Genomic DNA, 27,572 nt, shown 5'->3' with positions numbered 1-27,572 from the left:
AATGAGAGGTGGAGTTGAGAAGACAATGATCGAATTCATGACGTCTTGCTCTGATACCATGTTAAATTACCAAGTCTTCCAAAAGTTTAAGTTGATAGGAGATAGTAGATTTAATCATTTAACCACATAATTTTTTTTTTTTTTTTGATCAGTAATAAGAGTAATATTATTGATGAAAGAAAGGAAAGGAAACTACAAGGTGTTCATGATGATGAGCACAAAAAAGCAAAAACAGAAAAAAAAAATAGAAAAGAAATCAAGAGGCTATTCTAAGAGATGAGATGAACTCTATAAGAGGAACAAGAAAACCCCAGCACCGAGACCAATCAAAAAGACTATGCTGGAACAAATATTTTAAATCAACCAACGTCTTCTCTGTGTCCTCAAAAGTAATGGCGATTTCATTCTATCCATACTATCCACATCAAACAGCCTGGAATCAAATTCCAAATATCTGAATTACTATTCCCAAGCTAGAGATTGTGACTCGAACAAAATAACAGCCCTGCCACGGAGTCCGGCATGACCGATTGACTACCAAAAACTTGAATCATAAACACCCATAAAGAGTGTACAGTAGGACAATGAAGAAGATGGTCCACAAATTTTCCATTACAAAGGCACATACAACACTGATTTGCCAAAGAGCGACCCCTAAGCATGATATTATGCAAAGTAAGAATATGACCATGAGCTGATGTCCACAAAAAGAAAGCCACTCTTTTAGGAATCTTTGCTTTCCAAACACCCTTCCAAGGGAAAAAAGAGCTAGGAGCATCCCGGATCTCATGGTTGAAGGACCGAGTATCGAACTTACCATTTCCTTTGAGGCATCAACATAGATTATCACTCCCTACACCCTGGGGAATATAAACTTGGATAAAATCAAGAAGAGAAAAAACTGCATCTAGCTCCCTGTCTTGAAAATCCCTATAGAGTCTCAAGTTCCAAACTTTATCATTTCCCTCCCCCAGATGGCACAAAACATCAGAAATTTAGGCTTTCTTGTCATTTGAACACTTGTATAGCTCATGATAGAGGATTTTAAGGGGGTCATCCCCAACCCACCTATCATGCCAGAAGAGGATATGAGTACCATCACCCACTACGATAGACAAATGCTTAGAAAAGCTCTTCCATCCTTCAAGAATACTACGCCATAGTCAACATCCATAAGCCCTCCTGCATACTTTAGTACTCCACCTCTCTTTACTCTCTCCATATTTAGTGGAGATAACTCTCCACCAAAGATGAGTAGCTTCATGTCCATACCTCCAAAGCCATTTCCCTATTAAGGCTTGATTAAAAGACACTACATTTCTTATCTCCAACCTGCCCATTTCAATAGGTGAGCACATAATTCTTACACACAACAATGTAAGAAAGACTGCTTCAGATGTTTTAGTAAAACAAAAACTGCATAGCTACCTCAGTCTCCAATATCACCACATCTGACCTGGATTCTTGTGGGCAAAATTCTTCTAGATTGGATTCCTAGATGACAGAGTTGCCAAATTGCCCAAACTGATGTCCTAATCAATCAAAAAGTGACTCCACTTAAGTCCCTCAAAATTCTAGGTAGTGGAAAGTCTTTAGTGACAGAAAAGTAGAGAGATTTACTCACCTCAAATGTGTTTAGGTTCCTTCTGTTTATCTCAATTATTTTCTTCTCTTTCATTCAAGATTACCTAAACAAACCAATATAGCACATTGCAAGTTCTGTTTAACTCTTATTTGGCCATAGCCATGGTCAAAATAATACTTATAAAAAAAGTTATGATGGTCAAATAAGTTAAATCCTTCTTAAAGTCTTTCTGTTCAAGCTTCTTTGGACATTGAATTAACAACTGAAAATGGGAAGGGACAAATGTTGCCAACTAATATATATTTGCTATGAATTTTGAAGTGTTAAACTTACATCATCCTGTTCCATCCCTTCTCATGCTTGTTTTAAAGGGTGCCTTCCACAGGAGTTTCAGATTTTAGTTAGTATTTACCTGTAGTCAGAGTCTCAAGCAATAGATATTTATGTATCTCCTTTCATATATGGTTGCTTAGTTCAGTTATAACCAATGCAAATCTAATTTTAAAATTTTGCCTGAGCCTCTAAAAAGATCAAAGCCTTTGTCCTTAAAAGCAAGCCTTTATTGAAATTGAGTTTTTTTTTGGGTAAGTTACACGCACCCAATGGGCCTTGAACCCATGACCTCACCTTTCCCCTAGAACTTATAAAGGAGGAGGTGCTAATTGAGTTAGAGATCCTTGGCCTGATATTGAGTTTTAAAAGAGGCATTCTTTCCTGGCAGTGGTCATCGCCTTGTTTAATCTATGCTTCAGTGACACAGGCATTTGCAAGAATTTGTAGACGTGGTGGCACACTGTCACTATTGAAAATGGCTTTAATATAGGGAAAATTGTGGGTGTCAACTGCTTCTATAACATATATCTCTAGGTGTGTGCAAGAGATGTTTTCTTCTTTTTTACTTTTTGCTTTTTTCTTCCCCCCTGTGGAGGCTGGGGGGAGGTGTTAAGCTGATCCCTTGATTTGGCACATTAGGCTGTCTCAAGCCTGTTTGTTATGCTCATCCTTGCTTACATCTTAAAGCCTTGGCTCAAACCCAGTGAATAAACTGTTGAGTGTGAACCCCAAAATTAAGTAACAATCAAAATTAACTGTGATAGTTAATAATAAAGCACATTTATAGAGAAGTGGTGGATCTGGAAAGAAGAATTATATAGAAGTGGTGGGAACTAAATCCTTCAATCGAAGTCTTTTTAATATTGTTGTGAAATGTGGTGGGAGAGCAAGCTTTCTCTTTTCTTCCTTCTATTTACTATCATAAACTTGCAGCTAATATCTTATATTTCAACTTTATTATTTCCAGGGTCGACGTAAGAAAGTTGGTGAGAAATCTCTCCTCTCTGTGCCTACATTTGTACAGGTAATAAATATAATATCATTTTGAGTTTGTTTTTGTATATTTTAAGACAATTTTGGAGCGTTGTATATTCTGGAGTTTAATTAACACCATGGTTTGATGACACGCCAGTAATGTTTATGCCTTACAGAAGAAAGTCATTATTGAATGACTGCCTTGGGTAACATCCCCTCATTAAGGTCCTTGTATGATTGGATGACTACCTAGTGACCTAATTCTGTAATCAAAGAGCTCTTATTGAGTTCCTTGTATGATTGGCTGTCTGCCTTGTGTAGCATCCCCTCAGTTTGTTGATCTTATTGATTCTTTTTCTTTGTGATTGTATGCTTTGGAAAGGGATTGCTTCACATCTTCTGTATGTGACCATCCCTTTTCTTTTTCTATAAAATTACTTAATTATCAAACAGAAAATTCTTTGGGTATGGTCAAGTGGAAAAATTCTTTCTGATCTAAGACAATGTTACCAACTGTGTTCATTGTCTGCTGCCGCTGGCCATCTGCTAGGAAAGGAAAAAAAATAATGACATTTATTTATTTTTCTTACTCCTGTAGGCAGCTCAAAATAATGTGCTTCTCGCCGTTCCCGCTCTCCTTTATGCTATTAATAATTATTTAAAGTTCATTATGCAGGTATAAGTCTTCATATTGCTCAACCACTGCAATCTTTAATTTTTTTTTTCCTTTGTATTCTTTTTGCAAATTTCTAATATGATCAGTTGCTGTCCTCTTCCTCCGTACAAGAGATGAAATAGTTATTTCTCTAAAAAGTTAACATTTAATTATTGAGGCTAAAATAAAATATATCATTGATTAGTTTGAATTTCATGTATGATCACGATAATTACTATTTCTTGTGCAGCTCTATTTTAATCCTGCAACTGTGAAGATGCTAAGCAATTTAAAGGTATTGTTTGTTCTCATGTGGATGTATTTGTATTTTGATATTTGTCAACTGAACTTTGAGATTATATTGAGGCCCTGTTCGGTTCAGCTTATATTCAACCTGAAATGGAATGTACAACACTGTAAACCATCACCTTTTCCAAGGTACAACTGTACGTTTACAAAATAAACAGATGAAAATAAGCTCATCCAAATGCACACTGAAAAGTGATGAGGGAGCATAGCCAAAATTATTTTAGAATTTATATTCTCAGATTTTTGTATTTATCTCATAGGAGATTGGATTATTTTGAACTTTTAGATTTGAGTTCAAATAGTGATTATCTTTTAAATTGGGATTAGTTTTCAAGTTAGTTTCAGTTTTATGTAGGATTATCTTTTATTCCTAAAAGCTCTATAAAAGGGTTCTAGATAGTTGTATTTAGGGATGGATGATTGATTAATGAAAATTTCAGATAGGAGATTTTCCATTACGTTGGGTGCTGATTCCTAACACCTTAGGTGCCGATGCTTAAGTTTCTTGCTTGGTGCTGATTCCAGGCGACTCCTAGGTGCTGATTCTTAGGGTTTATCTTTTAATTTTCTTGTTCTTTTATTTTCTCTTGATTGTTCTTCATCAAAAAGTTATTTCCATTTTCCTCTTTGAGATAGACTATTTCAAAAATTTATCATCTTATGTATTCAGCACATTAGTTGACTTGACTCAAGATGACCAGTCTGTGGATTGATTTTGAAACATTGCCCATAGATTTGACTATTCTCCCCATATTCCATCTTCAACAGATGAGTGATTCATAAATAATTGTCTTCTTGTTTTATTTACATGTGGATTGCAAACACATGCAGGTTTTGGTAATTGCCATTTTGTTGAAAATAATCATGAAGCGGCAGTTTTCTATTATTCAGGTTAGTCCAAACAATAAATATTTTTCAGTTGTTACACATACTGCAGTTTGACTTTCTGAATGTTTATATCATCTTTCATAAGTCTTTGTATTTTTATATTGGTTAATTGTTTTTTAACAGTGGGAGGCTCTTGCTCTGTTGCTCATTGGAATTAGTGTCAATCAGCTGAAATCTCTGCCTGAGGGCACCACTGCTTTAGGTCTTCCAGTTGATACAGGAGCATACTTATACACATTGATTTTTGTATGTATATTAAAATCTTGTCACTCTTTAATTTGGCTAGCATGTGTTATCTATGTAAAAAGTGATTACTTGGTGTGCAACAATCTTAATTCAACAATGTGTCATAACTATTTTGAATGGTGGCATTGCTGAAATTTGTCAAGATGGTTACTGATCACTAATGTCTTCGTCGTACTGCTTCTTCCTCTACAAAAGGTATGAGGGAATTACGGAATTTAATTTCGACAGTTAATTATGATGGTCAAGTTGGTAAACGAAACAGGGAGATTGTGAAATTCAGTGGGTTGGGCTCTGTTGGTTGTCCATGAATCTGAGACTTCTATCTTGGAATGTGAGAGGATTTAACAATCCTCATAAGAGGGATACTGTGAAGAACTTACTAAAAGAATGGAAGTGTGAGGTTGTGTGTTTTCAGGAAACCAAACTGGACTGTACTAATTCTGCTGCTGTGAGAAGTCTTTGGGGCAGCTCTTTTGTGGACTGGGTGGCTTTAGATGCCATTCACACAGCGGGAGGTATTCTTGTGGTCTGGGACACAAGGGTGTATGAAAAAATTGATTGTGTGGTGGGTAGCTTTTCTGTTTCGGTCTTGTTGAAAGGGGTGGCAGATGGTTTTGTTTGGATTTGCATTGGAGTTTATGGCCCAAATGATGCCGGTTTGAGGGATGCTTTTTGGGCAGAACTTGATAGTGTGAGAGTGAGGTGGAGTTCAGCGTGGTGTGTTTTGGGTGATTTCAATATTATTAGATACCCGGCAGAGTGTCTTGGGTGTAATTCGTTTAATCCAACCATGTTCAATTTTTCGGACTTTATTGAGAGGAATTTTTTGGTTGATCTTCCTTTCGTTGGGGGTGAGTATACGTGGTTTAGAGATTCAGCGAACCCTGTTATGTCTCGCATAGATAGAGTTTTGGTTTCAGCTGATTGGGAGGAACACTTCTTGGATGTAATTCAAAGGCCTCTTCCTCGGGTGGTTTCCGATCATTGTCCTATTCTGGTGGAGGCAGGAGGCTTGGTGAGGGGGAAAAGTCCCTTTAAATTTGAGAACATGTGGCTAAAAATGGAGGGTTTTGTGGATCGAGTTAGGGGCTGGTGGAACAGTTATCATTTTGTGGGATCCCCTAGTTACGTTCTCGCCTGTAAATTCAAGGCTCTTAAAAAAGACTTGAAGCATTGGAATAAAAATATTTTTGGGGATGTGCATTTTAGAAAAAAATGTTTGTTGTCTGAGCTGTTGAATCTGGATTTGAGAGAAGGAATGCAAGTGTTGACTATGGCAGATAAAGCAAGAAAAAGTGAGATTAAGGCGGAGATCGAATCTTTAGCTTCTTTGGAGGAGATTTCTTGGAGGCAAAAATCAAGGGCTTTGTTCTTAAAGGAGGGGGACAATAACACTAGGTTTTTCCACAGGCTTGCTAATTCACATAGACGAGCCAATACCATGAGGGGTGTGGAGGTTGATGGCATTATGTATGAAGATGAATCAGATATTCAGGATCAGGTGGTGGGGTTTTATAAGAGTCTTTATCAGGAACCTGAGGATTGGAGACCCACTGTTGATGGGTTAGATTTTGCTAGCTTGGATGAGTTTGATAGGCTTTCTCTTGAAAGGGAGTTTGATAGGGCGGAGATCATTGCTGCTCTTCAGGAGGTCGAGGGTGATAAGGCTCCTGGTCCTGATGGCTTTACCATAGCTTTCTTCCAAAAGTGTTGGGGTGTGATAGAAGAGGATGTTATGGCTTTTTTTGCAGACTTTCATAGCCAATGCATCTTTGAAAAATCTTTGAATGCTACTTTTCTTTGTTTGATACCTAAGAAGTTTAAAGCTGTCAATATTAAAGATTTTCGGCCCATTAGCCTTGTGGGAAGTTTGTACAAACTTCTGTCTAAAGTTTTGGCGTCTAGGCTTCGAAGAGTTTTGGACAAACTTATTTCCAACTCCCAGAATGCATTTGTAGGGGGAAGACAGATTCTGGATTCTGTTCTTACAGCAAATGAATGTTTGGATAGTAGATTGAAGAGTGGTGTTCCGGGTGTGATCATTAAGTTGGATATAGAGAAGGCTTATGATCATGTAAATTGGAATGCTTTGTTTTACATAATGGAGAGAATGGGTTTTGGGGAGAAATGGGGGAGGTGGATGAAGGCTTGTATCACGTCAGTTCGTTTCTCAGTGCTTATTAATGGGTCCCCGGCTGGCTTTTTTGGTAGCTCTCGTGGTCTTCGTCAAGGAGATCCTTTATCTCCTCTTTTGTTCTTGTTGGTGATGGAAGTGTTGAGTAGGTTATTGAGGAGGACAAAAGAGGGTGACTTTCTTAGGGGGTTTCAGGCAAGCCCCAATGCAAGAGGAGGTTTGCATATCTCTCATCTATTGTTTGCTGATGATACTATTATTTTCTGTGACGCGTCAAGGGAACAATTATTATATATAAGGATGTTGTTGATCTTTTTTGAAGCTATTACAGGCTTAAAAGTAAATGTTAGCAAGAGTGAAGTTGTGCCAGTTGGTGGGGTTGGGAATTTGGGTGCTTTGGCTCGCATTCTATGTTGTAAGGTTGGGCGTCTGCCTATGTCTTATTTGGGAATGCCTCTTGGGGCTCATTTTAAGGATGCTTCGATCTGGAATCCTATTTTAGAGAGGGTGGAGAAAAAGCTTGCTGGTTGGAAGAGGTTGTATTTGTAAAAAGGAGGTAGGCTTACTTTATTGAAGAGTACTTTGTCGAGTCTCCCAACTTATTATCTATCGCTGTTTACAGTTCCGCAACACATAGCAAATAGATTGGAGAGGATTCAGAGGAATTTCCTGTGGGGGAGTTCTGATGATGTTTTCAGATATCCGCTTGTTGCTTGGGATAAGGTTGTTTGGCCGGTGGAGATAGGGGGTTTGGGGATTCGGAAGATTGGGCTTTTCAATCAAGCTCTACTTGGGAAATGGCTTTGGCGATTTGGGAAGGAAGTTACTCATTTATGGCGTCAGGTAATAGCCACCAAATATGGAGAGGATAGTGGAGGTTGGTGCACTAGACTTGTGAGAGGGACTCATGGTTGTGGGTTATGGAAGAATATCAGGAAAGGTGCAGGCAATTTTTTTAGTCATGTGGTGTATGAAGCAGGAGAGGGCAATCGTATTCGGTTTTGGCACGACCCTTGGAGCGGTCCTACTCCTTTGAAGGAATTATACCCGGAATTGTTTGCATGTGCTGTGGTTAAGGAAGCTCTGATTTCTGACATGTTAATCTTTGCACCAGACGGGGGAGGTAGGAGTTGGAACTTCCGTTTCTGTCGTAATTTTAATGAAGGGGAGTTGAGGAGGTTTTATTCTTTCTATGGGCATGTTTCTGCCAGGATTCCTAGTGGGGAGGGGGAGGACATTTTGATCTTGCAATTGAATCGTAATGGTGTTTTTGATGTGCGATCCTTTTATATTGCTTTATTGAAAGCCCCTTCTGTTTCTTTCCCTTGGCAGAGCATTTGGTGTGTAAAGGTACCTAAAAGGGTCTCTTTCTTTTTATGGACTGCTGCTAGGGGTAGGATTCTTACTATTGATAATCTGGTTAAGAAGACCTTGCCCCTTGTCAACTGGTGTTGTTTATGTAGGTGTGATGAGGAGACTGTGGATCACCTTTTGATCCATTGTAAGTTTGCATTTGCTTTGTGGAGTGAGGTCCTTAGTATGTTTGGGGTTCAGTGGGTGATGCCGGACACTATTGTTTCTCTTCTTTTTGCTTGGAGGAATTGGTTGGGAACTTACCCTTCAAAGGTTTGGAATTTGGTACCAGCTTGCCTTATGTGGTTAGTATGGAAGGAACGCAATACCCGAACTTTTGAGGACGTTGAGAGTTCTATAGATAAGTTGAAGACCTTGCTTGTTAGGACTTTGTTTGAGTGGTCTCGTATTCGGGGGCTTACGCATTGTAGTGCCTTGTCTGATTTCCGTAACTCTATTAGTCTTTCCTTATGATTTGACTGTATTTGTTTCAAGGGCAGTGTGTTTACAATCGTAAACACATTGTTCTTTTTCATCAATAAAACTCTTATTATCTATCAAAAAAAAAAAAATGTCTTGAGCTTGTAGCTAGATTTGACAAGTGCATTGCATTTGGATTTATATAATGTAGGCCAATTTCTTTATCACAACATATAGTAATACATTCCTGCAGTAGACACTCTGCTATTTGATGCCTGCTGGTGATGGGCATAATACCAAGTTTGAGTTTGTCTAAGGCATTTCTGTAGAACTACATGGTCTTATGACATTGGACTCATGTTGATGTTGGGATTCACATGCCATGATCAGTCTGATTCTTACTAAGTTGCAATTAAAAGCAACTCTTCATGGATAAAAATTATATAAAGACAATGAGTTCTAAGTAAAATGGCACCCCCCCCCCCCCCCAAAAAAAAAAAACAAGGGAATGGGGGTGGAAGGTAGATCATGGGTTCAAGACCCAATTGGTGCATGTTTAAAGTTACCAGTAAAAAATGTTATACAATCATAAAATAATATCCACAAGGCTGTAATGGGCATTATGATTTTTTCATAAACATTACTGTTTGATATTTTCTTTAATTGTCATCCTGTTATGTTTATCCAACAATGTTGCATGTTTTGGAAACTGTTTATAGTTTGATGAGAAAAAAAAATGTTATTAGATATGTTTATGTTGCAACTAAACACAGATGTGTAATTTCCCTAATTAGAGAACTTGACCAAAAGAAAACTGATATAGAACATTAATACAGGTCACTGTTCCATCGATGGCATCAGTCTTCAATGAGTATGCTTTGAAGAGTCAATTTGAGACTAGCATTTACCTTCAGGTATAGGTTCTATTGCTGCCTGATATTTCTTACTCTTTTATTTATTTATTTATTTTGCTTCAAGTAGGAGTTTTATTTGCTCATGAAGTAGTAAAATTATTCTTACCTAATCAAAAAAAGAGCTGTAGAGAAATTATGTCTAAAGGTTGAGATCGGATAAAGTCTGTTTTTGAAATATTTACCTTTCAATTTCAATTCTCCATTACTTTGTGTTTGCCTCCACATAACCCCATATTGAATCTCGGGCAAAACTAAATTGGATATTGGACCACTTACAGTGCTGCTTGTTTTATTCCATCTTAGGATGATTCTGTAACTTTCTCTGCTTGTTTACTTTTATTTTGGTTTCTAAAAGCTTTAAATGATTATCTCTACTACAATCAAGTTAAATACTCTCATCATGAAGGCACTTTTTGCATTTTGCAGAACTTGTTTCTATATGGTTATGGTGCCATGTTCAACTTCCTAGCTATTCTTGGAATTGCCATTTTCAAAGGTAAGGCATCAAACATAGTTTAAATTTATTATGATTGAAATTATTGAAGATCTGAAAGGGTAATGTACATGATGCCTGTGATAAATTTGTAATATTTAATGGAAAATATGCTGTCAATTAATAACTTTTATTGTTATGTTAATGAGGCTTTTTCTAATCTTGATTTATTTGTTCTTAAGTGAATAATTTAATAGTATTTACACATGCACCGACACCACACATAGAAGAGAGAGAGAGAGAGAGAGAGAGATTTAACAGTAGTTTAATGTTTATTAACCTGACAGTTTGTATCTGGAAGAAATTCCTTTTCTATGTTTATTTCTACCATCTTTTTGCCCCCACACCCCCTTTCTTTTGCTTCTATAGTCCAATTGTCATACTTGGGTTGAGTCATGCATCATCCAGATTGTAGGACAAAAACGTGGATGTTATTATCAAGTGATAGGAAAATATGGTTAAAGATAATAAAGCAATACAAAACTGTATAGTTTAAGTTGGAATTATTGCTTTAACCTCTGAAACTTAATGTTTAAAGGTCCCAGCAGCTTGGATATACTACAAGGACATTCCAAGGCTACCATGCTTTTAATTTGCAACAATGCAGCTCAAGGGATTTTATCATCATTCTTTTTCAAATATGCAGGTGACTACTTGACTACAATCTATTTGTTTAGCAGCTCATATTTTATCTAATTGCCATACCATTGTTGGCAGTGTGCTTCCATTCTCTCTCTCTCTCACACACACACACCAGTTAAATTATAACATATCCTCAACTGCTAATTTTTGGGTTTATTTAATATATTTATTTGAAAGTAAATAAATGCGCTAGAAGCACTGCAACCCAAGTATGCAAGAAGCATCCAATAGAGAAACTACAAACTTAAATGAGTTGAACTTTGACTAACACAATCTCTGCTGAAACTAAACATTCCTATTAGAACTAGTATGTTTAGTTTTTGAGTTAATTCAAGATTGAAGCTTGATGTGTCTATTTGACCATCTCTGGGATGGCTAGTTTCTCTTTCCTCTAAACAATCTTGGTCAAAGTTCTACTTTGGGTATTTGATCCTCATTTGATATCTTTTTATGTAAAGCGATTTGGCACTTTATTTTTAAGGCCCGACTACCTCTAATTAGCCTGAAAATTGTTTGTATCTTCAACGATAGATATGGTGGTAGAGGAAGGGGGTAGTTTTTTCGCTGTACGGATTTATGAAAGGGGTAAGTGCTTCATGAATTCAGTGTTTATGGGTAAGAAGGCAGCACAATGGTTAATGAAAAATATTGAGCATACCGTCTGTGGGGTTGGTCAATCCTAAGCAATTCTTTACATTTCGAGATGGCGATACTGCATACACTTTGCAAAGGTGTTCTAATTTGTTTGGTCACTATTTATTTCTGGCAGACTTGAAAGTTGGCAGGCTAAGGAGGTCTATCATCGTTCCTGAAGGCAAGGCAGTGTGGTTGGAAGGGTTTTGGGCTTGAACTGTGACGGATGTTTGATCCAAAGTAACATGCGTTGGGGGTCTCAGGTATTGCAAAAATTACTACGCACCAACATAATACAAAATTAACGCTTCAACGTTCCTGATCTTTTGCAGAGATGATATGTCAAAGAGTATGGTTAATAAACATCAGCCTATTGTCAGTGATAAAAAGACAAGAGTAGGATGGGGGTATTAGAGGTGTCAAAACCTGCAACGGTGGTGGTGGGCAGCAATATTGGTGTTAAATTTGGTCTGGAAGCCGTGAGAGTTGGAGATGGGCGCTTTAAAGAGAAACCTAATTTAGGGGCAAAAATCACTAAAGGAATTAAGAAAAGATTTCCATTACCGTTTGGTTTGAATTCAAAAGATTCTGATAATGTAAAATTGTAAGAATTTAAGGAGAAAGAGGAGATTTTTCAGGTTGTTAGAGAAATGGAAGGAGATAAATCTTTAGGTCCGGATGGTTTCTCTATGGCTTTTTATCACCATTGCTGGAGAGTAGTGGAGAAAGACGTTTTAGCTGTCTTTGAAGAGTTTTATCAACATTGTAAATTTGAAAAATTTCTCAATACTACTTTCATTGCCTTAATTCCAAAAAAGAATGATGCCTCCAATGTCAGAGATTTCTAGCCTATCAGTTTGTGGGGAGTATAAAATCTTGGCTAAGATTTTGGCAAATCGTTTGAGAGTGGTGTTAGATTAGTTGATATCTAAATCTTAGAATAGCTTTGTGGGCAGAATACAAATCTTTGACTCGGTTCTTATTGAAAATGAATGTGTTGATAGTTGACTGAAGAGTGGGTTTCTAGGGGTCATCTGTAAACTCGAATTTGAGAAAGCTTATGATCATGTGAATTGGGAGGCTCTCCTGGAATTTTTTGAAGAGAATGGGCTTTGGGGAGAAGTGGTGTAAGTGGATTCGAACTTGTATATCCACGGTTCAATTTTCTGTACTTGATCAATGGGTCTCCAATTGATTTTTTTGGTAGTTCTAGGGGATTGAGACAAGGGGACCTGCTCTCCTACGTTGTTTTTGATCATGATGGAGGTTTTTAGTAGGATGTTGAAGAGAATGGAGGGTGCTGGCTTACTTCATAGTTTCAAGGCTGATGGTAGGTAGGGCGGTGGAGAATGTGTTTCACATCTCCTGTTTGCAGATGATATTATTCTTTTTTGTGATGCAGATGTGGAGCAAATCCTTCATGTTCGGATGCTACTACTTTGTTTTCAGGTAGTAGCAAACTTGAAGGTTAATGTGCAGGAGAGTGAAATGGTTTCATTAGGGGAGATAAATAATGTGCATGCTTTGGCTAAGATTTTGGGCTGCAAGATTGAAACTTTGCCCATGTCTTATCCTGGCATGCTGTTGGGGGCTTCTCATAATCTCCTTCAATTTGGAATCCTATCCTGGAAAAAATTAAGCGAAAGTTGGCTGGGTGGAAGAAGTTGTATTTGTCAAAAGGTGGTAGATTAACGTTGCTCAAGGGTACGTTATCTAGTCTTTCTACTTATTTTCTATCGCTTTTTGCTATTCCTACTCATGTGGCTAATAGAATTGAAAAGTTGCAAAGGGAATTTTTGTGGGGTGATAATAAGACTCATTTGGTAGGATGGGAAAAAGTGTGTGTGCCTTTGGCCAAAGGTGGTTTAGGTATAAGGAAATTAACTACTTTTAACAAAGCTTCATTAGGGAAATGGCTTTGGAGGAGGGTGGTAGCTCTGAAGTTTGGGGAAGAGTGGGGGGGGGGGTGGACTTCTAAGTTGGGTAGGGGTGTTCATGGGTGTGGTTTATGGAGAGGTATCCGTATGGGTTGGGAGGATTTTAGCAAAAATACTCAGTTTGTTGTTGGGATGGGGATCAGAGTGTGATTTTGGCAAGATGGGTGGTGTGGGGATTAGCCTCTCCAATTGGCTTTCCCAAGGCTGTATGGTATTGCCATTGATAGGGAGGCCTCCGTTGAGTCTTCTTTGACAAGGCTGGGGGCAGGGAAAGGAGAAGTTGGGGTTCGATTAATTCAGGATCTTAATGATTGGGAGATGGGTACAGGGGATGGCTTTCTTCGTCTTTTGAACTCCAATACCTTCTACGGATAATGGGGACTGGATGGGATGGAAGTTGAAGCCTAATGGAGATTTTTACATCCGTTTGTTTTACAATAAGTTGCAAGGTTCTTTATCTGTCGTCTTTCCTTGGAAAGGTATTTGGAAAGTTAAGGCCCCTCGATATGTTTCCTTCGTTTGGATTGTAGCTTGGAATAAGATTTGTAGAGGTGATAATTTGAGACTTAGGGGTTTTGATTTTGTTGATTGGTGTATTATGTGTTGTCGTTGTGGGGAGATTGTGGATCACCTCCTGCTTAATTGTGAGAAGACTCATTTATTATGGAGTTTTGGTTTTTATATCTTTTGGGATTTCGTGGGTCTTACCAAGAACGGTTCCAAATATGCTTTTTGGTTGGTGGAATTGGTTGGGGAAGCATTTGTCTAACATTTGGAATTTAGTTCTGTTGTGCTTATTGTGGTGTTTGTGGAAAGAGCACAATAGGCGGACTTTTGAGGACTTGGATAGCTTCAGAAATCAGTTGCTTGCTGCTTTTAGCGGATCTTTATTTTACTAGTCTCGGGCTTGGAGACTCACATCTAGTGATTCTATCCCTTCGCTCTTTTGTAATTAATTTTCTTCTACTTCTTCTTCATTTTTTTTTTTTTTTGGTTTCTTTCTTTTCTTTGTAAATATTGGTTTGCTTTATGCTTTTTATGCATAAAGTTGCCTTTTGATTATACATCTTTCTTATTTATCAAAAAAAAAAAAAAAAAAGAGTTAATTCAATATGAATTTCTTCTATCCAATTTGTGCTGTCATGTTCCACATGTAACCTCAGTTTTAGTGGCGAAGTAGCTGACCATAAACTGCCTTTCCATGTTCTTAAATTCAGTGGTGGAGATTTTAACTTTTGAAATTGGATTTTGACAGTAATTTTCAAGCCTATGTGCACTGCCTTTCTAATAGCCTGGCTTCTAGTCAAATACACTACTTCTGAAAGTTGAACAGTTTAAAAATCAGTTTGGTGCCATTATTTTTACCATGCGGGTCTTAGCCATATTTAAATGATTGAATTTTTGTTTCGAAGTAGAAGATATTTTGGTTACTGATGGAAGGATTGAAATCACTGTGCTCTCAAATTTTTGGTTAGTTGAACAGGGGTGAATATTTTGTCAGAAAAATCCACTTGACAATGATGTGGTATCATGACCAGCCAGGATGCTACCCTTGTTTGAATAAGGTTTGAGGCCTTGCTTGAATAAAAAAGGAAAAAAAGGCATAAAAATAAGAACAAAATGCTTAACTGAGTTTTATTAAACATAAGTTCTTGTGACCCTAAGGAAACATCCTAGTTGGATATACATGGAATTGGGTCTTATGTTCATTTTTTTTTTATAGGTTCATGGTTTAAAGTTGAGGGGAAAAAATAACAAAACAGAGAAGAGAACATGGGCATCAGTCAGTTTTATTAGTTAGGGTTAAATGTTGAAAAATGGCTGGGTATGATATCTGCATTTCACTTGTTAAAGTGCAATCAGACTTCTTTTGTCTTTCTTCTTTTTTTTTTTTTTTTTTTTGCTGAGACAATCAAAGTTATTTACTACCTTGGAACCTGTTCTCGCTACCAACTAGGTCTGAGGAGAGAGGTTAGTTGTGGTATCATGACCAGCTGGGCACTACAATTGTTTAAGCAAATTTCCCTCCCCCCAGACAACTAGAAAAGGCCATACTGCAAAGCTATTATGTTGTGAATTCTGTAATGGGTTCGCTCATTGAGCCACTGAGTTAAGTTGAAGTCTCTACCTTGGTCTGAATGAACTGTTCAGCTGCTCATGTTAATTGTGAAAGGGAAAAAAAGAACATTTCAAATCTATTATAATTTTATATTATTTTATAAAAAAATGACAGCATCCATATCATAGTTTAATACTGGTATTTTAGCATTATCTTTCACAAACTGGTGGGTTTGCACTACAATTTTCCTTGTGCTTTTCTAAATCAGTTTTCTTGATGCTTGCAGATACAATTTTGAAAAAATATTCCTCAACTGTTGCAACAATTTTTACAGGAATAGCATCTGCTGCACTGTTTGGTCATGCACTGACTATCAACTTTATTTTAGGAATCTCTATTGTGTTCATTTCTATGCATCAGGTAAATATGAGAGAGAGAGAGAGAGAGAGAGAGAGAGAGAGAGAGAGAGGGAGAGTCTCCATTCTATCTTATGAACTTGTCTTATGCATTACGTCTCTGTACAGTTCTTTTCACCACTCTCAAAGATTAAGGACGAACCACAGAATGTTAATTTTGAAATGATCGACAATCAGAACAACCAAAGGTGTGTGCTTGTCCACTTTGATTCTGTTTATAAGTTATATATGTAAACTAGTTCATGTCTTTGGTGGTTCACATCCATTGGCATCCTTTTATATATTTTTGTGAATGTGCAGTCGGGCATGCTAATGAAGTTTCTTTTGTTATTTTCTTGTGAAATCAAGGTTTATTTTAATTTATTTATCTTAGATGACTATCAGTTTTAGTTGATTTCATCTGTGTGAAATAAGAAACATGAAGCTGATAGATGCCAAAATGTTCTCTTTACTTACACACATGATATTCCAGGTCAAAGGATACATCATTTGTAAATATGGCAGCTGGAGCAAATGAGGATGTAAGAATCTTCAGCTACAGTTTTTTGTTATATTTGTAAGAACAGTTGTTGTTGCAATTTAATTGATTATTTGTACTCAAATTATATTATTCCTTTCTGTTTTTTACCTAATGTGATCCCAGGCAAGCCACCGTGTTGGATGTGATGAGAAAGCGCCGCTTCTTCCCCACTAAGGTAACTTTGGTAACTTTACAATTTTCTGGTTCTAGGAGCATCTCAATCACTTTTACCAGTCAATTGAAACAAGAGGCGCCTTTGAAGTACTTGCTAAAACTTAAAAACTACCTGTGGAGACAGAAACCAGTCTAAATAATTGCAAGCCTGTCTCAGAGTTGGGTATTCAGGTCTAGTTGTCATTTAGAAGAATAATATTTCTACATAAGATAATGTTGAGGCGTTATTATATAATAAAATGTCAAAATTTAAAATTTCCTGAATCATGTTTGTTGCTAACATTTGCACTTTCACCTATCTGAATCCCAAACCTGAAAAAAGTTCATTGTAACTAAGAGCTAATGCATTTTTTTTAAAAAAAAATACCAAAAACCTGCACAATCAAATCCTTCACTTGTGTTATTATTTAGGAAATGAAGAAAAGTTATTTGTGAGAGAGAGAGAGAGAGAGAGAGAGAGAGAGGTTTCCCTACATACCTCCGTTGTTCATGGCTTTGAAGCCTTCGTTCTTTTAAAAGGAAAAAATGGAAAAGAAAAAGGGTATTGCTTTATTTGTTTCGATCAATCACTCAATCTACAGTTATACCTACATTATCCCTTGCAGCTGTAGTATATCACTGTCAATTCCAAATTTCGGTTGCTAGTTGCAACAAACAAATATTTAGCTGAAGAAAGATTTGGCAGAGTTCAGATATCAAATTTGAAATTGAAATTGAAATTGGTTCTAGGTAGGTAGCCAACTGTAAAGTTTCTGGAAGGATTTCATGCTTTAATGGGTCTTAAAAATTTTTGAATGATGGATCTGGAATATCCAGTCAGTTTAGATGTATAATTGAAAATTTTAATAAAACTAAGATTTCCTAAGTTAAATTTTGATAAAGTTTCATCATTGAAAAAACAAATGACCTCACACTTCTCACCATATATATAATTTGACTTTTGCAGTCTGGATTCTGTAATATATCTGCCCTAATTTCCTAAAGAATAAAAAAAAAAAAAAAAACAGATACTATACTCCAGTTGAAGCTTTGAAACCGAATTTAAAATTAAAGACAATACCAAAGGTGTTAAACCATGCTACATATGTTAGAAAAGCTAGTGGCCTACAATAAATGCAAGTGAAGTGCAATCACTGGCAATTAGATCTTTGCTGAAGTTCTTTTTCACTAAAATATGTTTTCCGTTGGTTGATAATGTGCTTCAGCAAGAAAATTATATTTGTGGGCAATGCCCTTGTGTGTGTTCTACATAAAAATTTCCTTGATTCCTTGTGTTTCATGCTTAAATACCCAATGATAACAATGGAACTGGTAATTTGTGTTGATGAAAGTAGACTAAATTGCACTTCACCTTCTCTTTTTTATTTCTTCTTTTTTGGGAAGGGAGTGGGGAGCAGGTGTTTACCCTTTTCCAGTGATAGCAAAAATTTTGGCGAAAATCATCGAAATGCTAATACTTATACACCTAAAAAATGGATGAGGGAAAATATTATGTACTGCCGTTTTTATGTCCTTGTGGCTTCTCTACCTTCCTCCATATCAAGAAATTATTTTGTTGTTAGGATTCTTGCTGTTTGGTATTAATGGGCTTATGCCGAAGACACTGGCCGAAAATATTAGTTGTTGTAGAGTTTAGAAATTTTCCCCCTTTTAATTATTTAATTTCATTAAAAAAAGAAAAGAAGTGCTACCTAGGTACATGGGCTGTATACAGGAAAAAAAAAAAAAGAAGGAAAATGGAGAGTTTGGAATTTAGTTCCATTTTGTCTGATGTGGATGATTTGGAGGGAGAGGAATAACAGAATTTGAAGGAGATGAAGTGCTGCCTAGCAGACTAAAGCATTTTCTTTTTGAGCTCTGTTTCGGTGTACGTATATTGGGTGCAGTATGTATTCTTTTTTTTTTTTTGGATTATTTAGATTCTTTATCTGTAATTTGTAATCTTTGGGGTACTTTACTACACCAACCTATGTATAGTTTCTAGTTTTCTTAATTGCTTTATTTATCAAAAGATCTTAGACAAGTGATATGCAATGTCTAAGTAGCAGTCAACACTTAAAAGAGCTGGATTGTATAAGATAGAGGAAATACAAACACCAAAAACTGTAACAAAATTATTCAAGTAGCATCTTGTGACCCCACTGTTTTGTGCTGATGTTTGAATTCACACCATTTGATGGACCCTACGTGTGATGGGCCCATGGTAGAAGGGGTATATAGAGTCTCCGTAGGAGTCAGGGAAAGAAGCACCATTGTTTTCATAACCGGACTGGCTGGTGAGGTCCAGCCAGTGGTTTGGCAACCAATTCAGGAATATATATTTCAAGTATCTTACAACTTAAAAACTGCCTGTGGACACAAACCAATCTAAATAATTGCAAGCTTGTCTCAGAGTTGGGTATTCAGGTCTAGATGTCATTTAAAAGTCTGAATCATGTTTGTTGCTGACATTTGCACTTTCACAGTTTTGCCTATCTAAATCCCAAACCTGAAAAAAGTTCGTTGTAACTAAAAGCTAATTGTCAAGGCTAATGTCTATAACCTGCACGATCAAATCCTTCACTTGTGTTCTATCGCATTTCAGTCAAAAAAAAAAAAAAAAAAAAAATCTTCACTTCTGTTATTATTTCTCCAGTGGGATGAAGAAAAGTTAATCTGAAAATTTGCTGTATACTAATTTTCATAACCAGACTGGACCGGCTGGTTCAACCTGAATTTGGGGTTCAGTCAGTTTTTATGCAACCAGTTCAAGGGAGAGTGTGTTTTTGGAAAAATTTGGATAAAATGCACGCATAGGGACTCGAAACCAGGCCCCGCACAAAAAAATTTGTCTGACATGCTAACCATTAGTCAGCTTTTTGGGTCTTTATGTTATGTGGGCCCGAGAGGTCTGCAACCCAGCCCAAACTCTACCTGGGCCCAGAACCCGTGCCGAAAGGGGTATCCTGCCGAGGACGAATGGTCAATGGCCGACGTGGCGAAGGGAATGGCTGAGGACTTACCCTGTCCTCGGTATTCCGGAGCTGTAATAGAAGGACCCACACTGCGGTGTAGGCAACCCCCAAACAGCCCCCCTCCAGGGGATGTGAACGAAATGGGGCCCATAGGGAAGCAGGGTGTGAAAGTTGGACTAAAGAAAACGCGTCCTTTCTTCAGTAAATGCACCTGCCAATACCCAGAGATGGTTGAAAAGAAAAGACGTTTGGACAGTGTGAACCTTGATCCATGCAACTAATAGAAAGTTAGATGGGATGGCTGACGGGACGGACACAGAGATAAGCTCCCGCCTGACCTACAAGTGGAGGGTCAGGATCAACCAGGCCGGACTATATAATAAAAAGGAAGGTGCGCCAAAAAAGGGGGCGGGAAAAAATGGCCAAGAAACGAGAGCCTCCCAGCCCACCTCCATGAGAAGTACTCTAGGGGTGACGATCATTTAACCTTGTATGAACCCCCTGAAAAACCCACCGCCTATCGATCAAGGCCTAGCCTTTCAAACCCACGCTCTACAAATGATATTGTTAGGGCCGTTTTACGTGCGAACCCGACACTGTTACGGTCCGCCACGAATCGTGACCCTACAATTGGCGCCGTCTGTGGGAAAGGCTTGCGTGTTGGCGCAGGTGGTAGGTTGAAACACTTCCTCTGTTATTTCTAACCGTTGGTTATAGAGTTCAAGTATAAAATCTCACTAGGGGCTACGTTTCTTGACGAGGGGCTTAGCTGAAGAGCTAACTCCCCTAAAAGCTAAAGCTCCTCGTACAGAACAAACTAGGCGCTTGGTAACGTTAACCGTATAGATAAACTCAAGGGGCTTGGCTGAAGAGCTAGCTCCCCTAGAGCTAAAGGCAAGCCAAGGCCCCATACAAAGAGAAAACTAGGTTTTGGACAGAATCAAGGCATTGTATAGTCCTCGGACTCAAGCCTGTGGGAAAACCAACTACCTGGATGTGGAAAACTAGGTTTTGGACAGAACCAAGGCATTGCATAGTCCTCGGACTCAAGCCTGTGGGAAAACCGACTACCTGGATGTGGAAAACTAAACACTAAACGAGATTTAGCTACTCTGCGTGATGGCGAAAATGGTGCTTATATCTTCGCAAAAACAAAGGTTAGAAATGAATCTAAGGCCTCTGTGGGCACAAGTAAATGAGAGTTTGGGGAACATAGTGTTAAATGTCTTGCATGCATAGTTATTTGTACATATTAAAATGAGTCAGCGCAGAGTTTATAAGCAAATAATGCGCATTAACAAGGGCGGATAACAAATATATACATGTTCAAATACTTGGAAACTATCGATAAATTAGGAAGTTTGCGAAAGGAAAAGAGGCAAATTAATCGTTCAAATAGAAGCAAATACAAAAGCCCAACCAAGGCTTCTACTTTTCTGCTTGTTTGTCGGTTGCATTTTTGGAGGTGGGATTAGGATCAGCTTCAATGCCTGGAATGACGGTTTCTTCTAAGGAAGACTGAACAAGGCCAACACTGGTACCCTGAGTGACCACAACAAGGGGAATGGCCTGTGGCAACTGTGCAGGAGCGGCTAGTTCTTCTGTACTCGACACCTGAACGCCCACCTTGGGTTCAGTAATTTCTGTAGGTATCTCAGGATCCGCATGCTGCGATATTACCACCACATCTTGAAGTATTCCCTCTTTGGGCGCCTTGCTAGTAGAACCACTGGCTTGTAAGTTTCCCGACGGGGTGACCTCTTCCTCGGGTTGAGCATCCGTGGTCACAGAGCTAGTGAAAGTGGTGTCACGGATGGCCGCCGGGTAGAAAACGCTCTCTGCCTTCCACAAATCTGATGAAGCGTCCACTCCAGCTCGCTTCAATGCTTCTTCCCAGACCTGAGAGCAATAAAACCTGCATACTCCAGGAATCTGCGCCTTAAGGGTGGCTTGGGTTTCGGCTACTCCCATGTTATAACCATCATCCTCGGCCGTATTCTTGGCAGCCTCTGCCTCATTCCTGGCAAATTCGGCCTCCTGCTTTGCCCGTACGGCTTCATCCTGGGCATAGTCTGCCACTCCTTTTTCATGCAAGGCCACGGTCAGCTGCTTATTCAAATCCTCGATTAGGTCTTTGGCTATTCGCAGCTGGTCCTCGGCTTCAATTGCGCGCTTGGTTTGGTCCTTGGCCTGTTTCTGGGCACTATCAAGGCCCGCCGAGACATTATCCCTCTCGCGAGTAGTCATTATTAAATCATCCTTGACTTTAGCGAGTTCCTTTTCAGAAGCTTCGAGTGTTTTTGAGGCTGTTATGCGCTTCTTACGTTCGTTCTCGGCTGCCTTACTCCTGTCATGCACCTCTTCCTTCATCCTATAGGTTGCCTGGAGAGCCTGTCAAGAAAGATGAACGCGTAGTGAGCGGTAAACCGGTAACAAGGGATGATAAGGTGTTAGGTGGCCAGAAATCTTACCATGCACAAGCATCTCTTGGTGCTGAGAAAAACTTCCTGCATCCTCATTCTCTTCAGCTCGTCCATATCATTAGGGAGTAATATGGTTCTCCCTAATGCGTCCGCCACGTATTCACCCTCGCCGTCTCCGAGGTCCCTCAGGGAGGCCGTTTCCAGTAATGGACCCCCGTGAAGCATTGGGGCAGGGAGCCAGGCGCTCGGTAGGGATTGGGAATCAATTCCTTTCCCCTTGCCTTGAGGGGTTTGAACTGCGGGTCCTTTGCCCTTACTTTGGGGCTCGAGCTTCAGTTGTTTTGTACGCGGAGCCTCATCCTTCTCCTTTGAAGGTTGGGATTTTCCCTCATCCGCGGTGTCCTTGCCCTTGGGACTCCTCTTTCTCTTAGAATCAGCACCTTCAGGTCTGGGGGACTGAGCTGGTTGGGAGGGGGTGGGAGGTTCGGGGCGGTTGGATTGTGGCTGGGACTTGGTGGAGGATGACCGGGTTTGGATTGTAAGGGGTCGAGGCGGTGGAGGAGGAGCATCGGGTTGTGGTGCCTCCTGGGTATCCTTCCTTGGTTGGGTCTCGAGGAGTTGGAGAAGGGGGGTTAAAGGTATTCTCTTGACTCCCATCTCGGCTTGCGAAGAGGTGCCTATTAACGACAATTCAGCCTCGGACAAGGCTGGGTCACCTAGGTCACCAGGAGGGTCCTTTGATTGGTAGACTAAATCAAAAACCCTGAACCCCTCCTCCGTCAGATCGGGTTCACCTTCGTCCTCGGCTGCTTGATGAGATGAAGATGGACCCACCAGGGGGATGTTCTTGGGGACAGCTGGCTCCTGAGAGATTAAAAATCCCTTTTCTACTACGGTAATTTTTGGAAGCCAGGGACGGCGGGCACTGATCACGTGCTTTGCGTCCCCAAACGACTTCTGAACTGGAGGGTACCCTAGTATTTTGTGAGCTGCACGGACTTGGCCATCACTGTCATTCACAAAAACTGCCGATTGTAAAACGGTCTCCAAATCCGCCCGATTGACTAAATGAAAATGCCGTGTATAGGCACGTACATCTACAAAAACAACAAACATATATGTATGGTTAGTTATCGAAAGACATTAGATTAGAATGGATTAAAGGGTTATCCCTCTTCCATTCCTGAAACCCCACCTGGTTCTCCTTCTACTACGGGGCATGGGTCGCCATCATGCCACTCCCCAGAGACAATAAGGAAATCCTTGTTCAGTCCCTTGTTGGAATCAGGAAGGCACTGGATCAACCGAACCCTATCGTCCCTTGACCCCATGTAATAGGTTTTTCCTTTCAATTTCTGGAGGTTATAACACCAATTTACATCATGGTGGGTTAGTCTTAAACCCATCTTCTCATTTAAAGCGTCCACGCAACCCAAAATCCTAAGAACGTTGCCGGCACACTGGGTAGGGGCTAAACGGAAATGCCTGAGGTAACCCCTTGTCACTTGCCCCATAGGGATTCTCATACCTCCCTCTACAAAGGCAAGGACGGGAATTACAACCGCGCCCGTTCCCCTCTTAATGTGCCATTCCCCCATCTTACAGTGCTCCAGACTTACATTGGGGGGAATATTATAATCAACGATGAACTTATTCATCGCCTCATCAGTGTTGACCAACTTCCTCAACCTCAATTTAGTTGCCTTTGTCATCTACTAGCACAAACCTAACCCGCGACGGAAAAGAAAGGGAGCCAGAGAGAAATAAACCCAGACAAAGAAAAAATGCGAGTTAATGAAGGTAGGAAACTTACATAAGGGGAGAGTTACGCTTCGGATGAGCTATATGTGCTTGAGATAAACTTGAAATTGGGCGGAAGTTCAGATGAACCCTGGATACACGCGCTAAAGCTCTTAAGTATATAACTGGAGAGACGAATCCATCTCCAGAATATCTTTTATACTTTCTAGGGTAACCTGCACGCCCATTTTCCCGCCTGAAGAGGCCAGGAAATCATCACCGTTCGATTTTCATCACACCGTTGAACGTGGGAAGCACCAAGCCGCCCGCATTTAATGAGGCCACGTTTCGCCTTCCGAACGGCTCTGGGGACGTGCCTAGGGCAGGTGAAAAACCTTGGGAATCGATATATGACGAGGATTGTTAGGCATTAGCTGATCCCTGGTGTCATCAAAACCCACCTATCCGTCCGAGGGAACGGATAGCAGGATTTTGAGGGGCTATTGTGGGCTCGAGAGGTCTGCAACCCAGCCCAAACTCTACCTGGGCCCAGAACCCGTGCCGAAGGGGTATCCTGCCGAGGACGAATGGTCAATGGCCGACGTGGCGAAGGGAATGGCTGAGGACTTACCCTGTCCTCGGTATTCCGGAGCTGTAATAGAAGGACCCACACTGCGGTGTAGGCAACCCCCAAACAGCCCCCCTCCAGGGGATGTGAACGAAATGGGGCCCATAGGGAAGCAGGGTGTGAAAGTTGGACTAAAGAAAATGCGTCCTTTCTTCAGTAAATGCACCTGCCAATACCCAGAGATGGTTGAAAAGAAAAGACGTTTGGACAGTGTGAACCTTGATCCATGCAACTAATAGAAAGTTAGATGGGATGGCTGACGGGACGGACACAGAGAGAAGCTCCCGCCTGACCTACAAGTGGAGGGTCAGGATCAACCAGGCCGGACTATATAATAAAAAGGAAGGTGCGCCAAAAAAGGGGGGCGGGGAAAAAATGGCCAAGAAACGAGAGCCTCCCAGCCCACCTCCATGAGAAGTACTATAGGGGTGACGATCATTTAACCTTGTATGAACCCCCTGAAAAACCCACCGCTTATCGATCAAGGCCTAGCCTTTCAAACCCACGCTCTACAAATGATATTGTTAGGGCCGTTTTACGTGCGAACCCGACACTGTTACGGTCCGCCACGAATCGTGACCCTACATGTTACAAACTATTATATTTATTATTTGTAATTGAATTAGTATGTTTATTTTTTCATGGTTTGACCTCAGTTGAACCCTAGTTTGATCTTAAAAACCTCAACCTCTCCCTTGTCTAGTTATTTGAATGGTCCTGGTTTCAAAACAATGAGAAGTACCCATCAGAGCAACCAGATTATAGACTTTGATACTGTTCCTTAATCTTTAGTAAGGACTTGACTATACAAGGGTCCACTTAGGGTTTTAACTTACTTCTAGTACTTTTTTAATTAGACATTTCTTGTTATTTTAAATATACAATGACAAGTGGTAGTTGGTTTTAATCTCTATCTTTTATTTAGGTAGTAGGTGATGTGTTAGTTTCTTATTAAAACAAAAAGAGATTCTAGTTAAGAAAGTACTGGAGGTAAGCCAAACCCGTCTACTTATGGTTATTTAGAAAGAGAGAAAATAGAGAGGGTTCTTAGCTTTGGGGGTTTATTTTGGACTAATGTGTGTGTCAGCAATAGATACTGTAATCTCCTTGATTTATTTTGGATTTCTTGCATTCTTCACTCATAGATGTTGACCAAAGGCTGAGCGATGTACATTTTTATTTACTTTGAGCTGCTTGGTGATTGGCTATTTTCATCTTCAAAAATCAACCATTCGGTTTGTTGGTTTTCTCTCATCCCAAGTCTCAAGGCAAAATTTGCTGAATAGTAACTTTTAAAAAAAAAATTTGGTGAATAGCATGTGGTTGAAGTTAATTAGTTATGTAGACTATTTTTGGAACTCGAGTTTGTCAAAATCGAGTTCCAACCCAAAATCGAGTTTAGCAAACTCGAGGTCTATTAGTCTAGATTTGACGTGGAATTATAATTTGAAAAAAAAAAACCACGTGGAACTCGAGTTTAGTAAACTCGAGTTCCAGCCCGGTAACAAAAAGGCATAGAAATAACAAGTTTGCGAAGCCAACTACTTTGTGGGAAATGGGAGTGCATTTCATTTGGCTTGAGATATGGAAGAACCTGATGTCATATATATTATCTTTTTCTATTGAGATTGAGCCACGTAGAGGACACCAAATACCAAATCCCATTGAAAACTCAACACGCAATTAGGCTTCAATAGAGTTAATTGAGAAACATTTCTTCTTGGGCTAACATAGAACTAATGGCTTAACTTCTTACTGGTACGTTTTCCGCGTGTTATTATTATTATTTTTTTAAATTCATGTCAGATGACTAAATCAATTGGAAATCGAGTTTTCTAGGTGGAACTCGATTTTGACAAACTTGAGTTCCAAAAACAGTCTATTTCTAATTAACTTCAGCTGCATGCTATCCACCTCAAATTTTTCTATAAAGCTACTCTTTAGCCAATTTTGCCCAAGTCTCAACCCATTCAGCTTTCATAATCACTTTTACAAATGTATCTTTCAAGAATCTTGTTACATAATTTATATGATTCCATTTCAGGAAGTTGGACTACATATTCGTTTGGCTGGATTCATCAGACAGGAGAGAAGATGGCACTGGTTTAGTAACTCAATAGAATAAAATTTATATATAAAGAAAATTGATTACTTCTTTTGGGGACTTCCTTTCTTCATCTCTCTTGGGATCCACCCCGAAACTTTGTTCAGCCTCTAGTAACCTGTTTTCGAAATATTAAGGCCTTTGAGCTAGTCAAGATCTACCATAAATGAAAGCTACAATTACCGAATGGTAGAAATTTTGTATTCATCCTCTTTCTCGGTAGAGAAAACTATATATTCCTTTTTATACATGTTCATATATGTTTTTCTACCTTTATGTCCTTGTTGTATGAGGACTACTGTTGCCCTGTATTGTACACCTCCTGCAGATAAGTAAATGAAAAGATCTAGCAATTTTCTCTCTGGAAATCATAGACTTGCATTAACTGTGTCAAGTTGGCTGAGAATTCTTACGCCAATCATCAGCATTTTCTACTAAACCATCTGCATATTGTTTAATTGTAGGGGGCATCTTTGGTCATGGAATATAAACTCAGAGTGGTTTGTATAAAGAACCATGCATCTAAAGCACTTCTATCTATATATAAGATGCTATTTCAAAAGTTAATGTGTTCCAAAGAACTGTTTTTTTTTAATTTTTGGGACCGTTTGTATTCAGTCTTAACCGGCTTATTATCCACATTCAAAACATGTTTATGTGAAAGTTAATAGGATGCATGGGAAACTTCTGATTAGATTCAACAGAAACGTTGGTTTTTATATTTTTTAATAATTTCTTCGAAAATTGATTCATTTTCTAGAAACTGTAAAACCTAGAATCGTGTCTTTTAACTCACGATTTCAGTTCAAACTCACTTGTGTGTGTAAAATGGTGTGTGTAATTAACATTGCCCATCAAGAAATTTTATTTGTTTCGTGTGTTTGGTTGCAACACACAACATGCACTAGAAAACATTATTGTTGTTTTACTTCCACAAAATATCATTAATATGTTTTGTAATTCTAAATAATTATATGAACAAAATTTTCATTCACGAAAGCAGAATCACATTTTTAGTTTTTGGGCCATTTAAAAAC

General features: G+C 39.1%; 2 protein-coding genes across 9 annotated transcripts in view; one reads left to right on the top strand and one right to left on the bottom strand.

The window, feature by feature from the left end:
• LOC115991105 (CMP-sialic acid transporter 3-like) overlaps positions 1-26,903 on the top strand; it is a 30,603-nt gene extending 3,700 nt beyond the window's left edge. For 4 of the 8 annotated variants that reach the window (XM_031114865.1, XM_031114860.1, XM_031114853.1 and 1 more), the window contains 13 exons: positions 2,886-2,942; positions 3,492-3,569; positions 3,799-3,843; positions 4,689-4,748; positions 4,869-4,991; positions 9,735-9,812; positions 10,239-10,308; positions 10,844-10,951; positions 15,863-15,996; positions 16,101-16,180; positions 16,465-16,513; positions 16,636-16,687; positions 26,476-26,903. In XM_031114865.1, the coding sequence (XP_030970725.1) occupies positions 2,886-2,942; positions 3,492-3,569; positions 3,799-3,843; positions 4,689-4,748; positions 4,869-4,991; positions 9,735-9,812; positions 10,239-10,308; positions 10,844-10,951; positions 15,863-15,996; positions 16,101-16,180; positions 16,465-16,513; positions 16,636-16,686 (933 nt within the window). In that variant the 3' untranslated portion in view covers position 16,687; positions 26,476-26,903. Of the gene's footprint in view, positions 1-2,885; positions 2,943-3,491; positions 3,570-3,798; positions 3,844-4,688; positions 4,749-4,868; positions 4,992-9,734; positions 9,813-10,238; positions 10,309-10,843; positions 10,952-11,716; positions 11,844-11,912; positions 13,285-15,862; positions 15,997-16,100; positions 16,181-16,464; positions 16,514-16,635; positions 16,688-26,475 lie in introns of those variants that run through there. The other 4 variants (XR_004092172.1, XM_031114870.1, XM_031114875.1 and 1 more) reach the window with 4 other exon arrangements.
• LOC115954857 lies at positions 21,069-23,775 on the bottom strand. The gene is made up of 4 exons (XM_031072828.1): positions 23,683-23,775; positions 22,112-22,672; positions 21,831-22,031; positions 21,069-21,539 (listed from the first exon to the last, which is right to left on the bottom strand). The coding sequence occupies exons 1-4, from the start codon at positions 23,773-23,775 to the stop codon at positions 21,069-21,071; spliced, it is 1,326 nt and encodes a 441-aa protein (XP_030928688.1).
• Positions 26,904-27,572: the final 669 nt, after the last annotated feature.

This window comes from Quercus lobata, chromosome 1, assembly GCF_001633185.2.
Source record: "Quercus lobata isolate SW786 chromosome 1, ValleyOak3.0 Primary Assembly, whole genome shotgun sequence".
Taxonomy (NCBI): Eukaryota; Viridiplantae; Streptophyta; class Magnoliopsida; order Fagales; family Fagaceae; genus Quercus; species Quercus lobata.
Note: the sequence above shows the minus strand (reverse complement) of the source record. Positions and strands in the feature narration are given on the sequence as shown.

Coding starts and splice junctions, on each gene's coding strand:
- LOC115954857 (XM_031072828.1), bottom strand. CDS start 23,775: ATGACAAAGGCAACTAAATTGAGGTTGAGGAAGTTGGTCAACACTGAT. Junction 22,032..22,111: donor CCAAGAGATGCTTGTGCATG/GTAAGATTTCTG, acceptor CTTTCTTGACAG/GCTCTCCAGGCAACCTATAG. Junction 21,540..21,830: donor TTGATAGTGCCCAGAAACAG/GCCAAGGACCAA, acceptor TATTGCTCTCAG/GTCTGGGAAGAAGCATTGAA.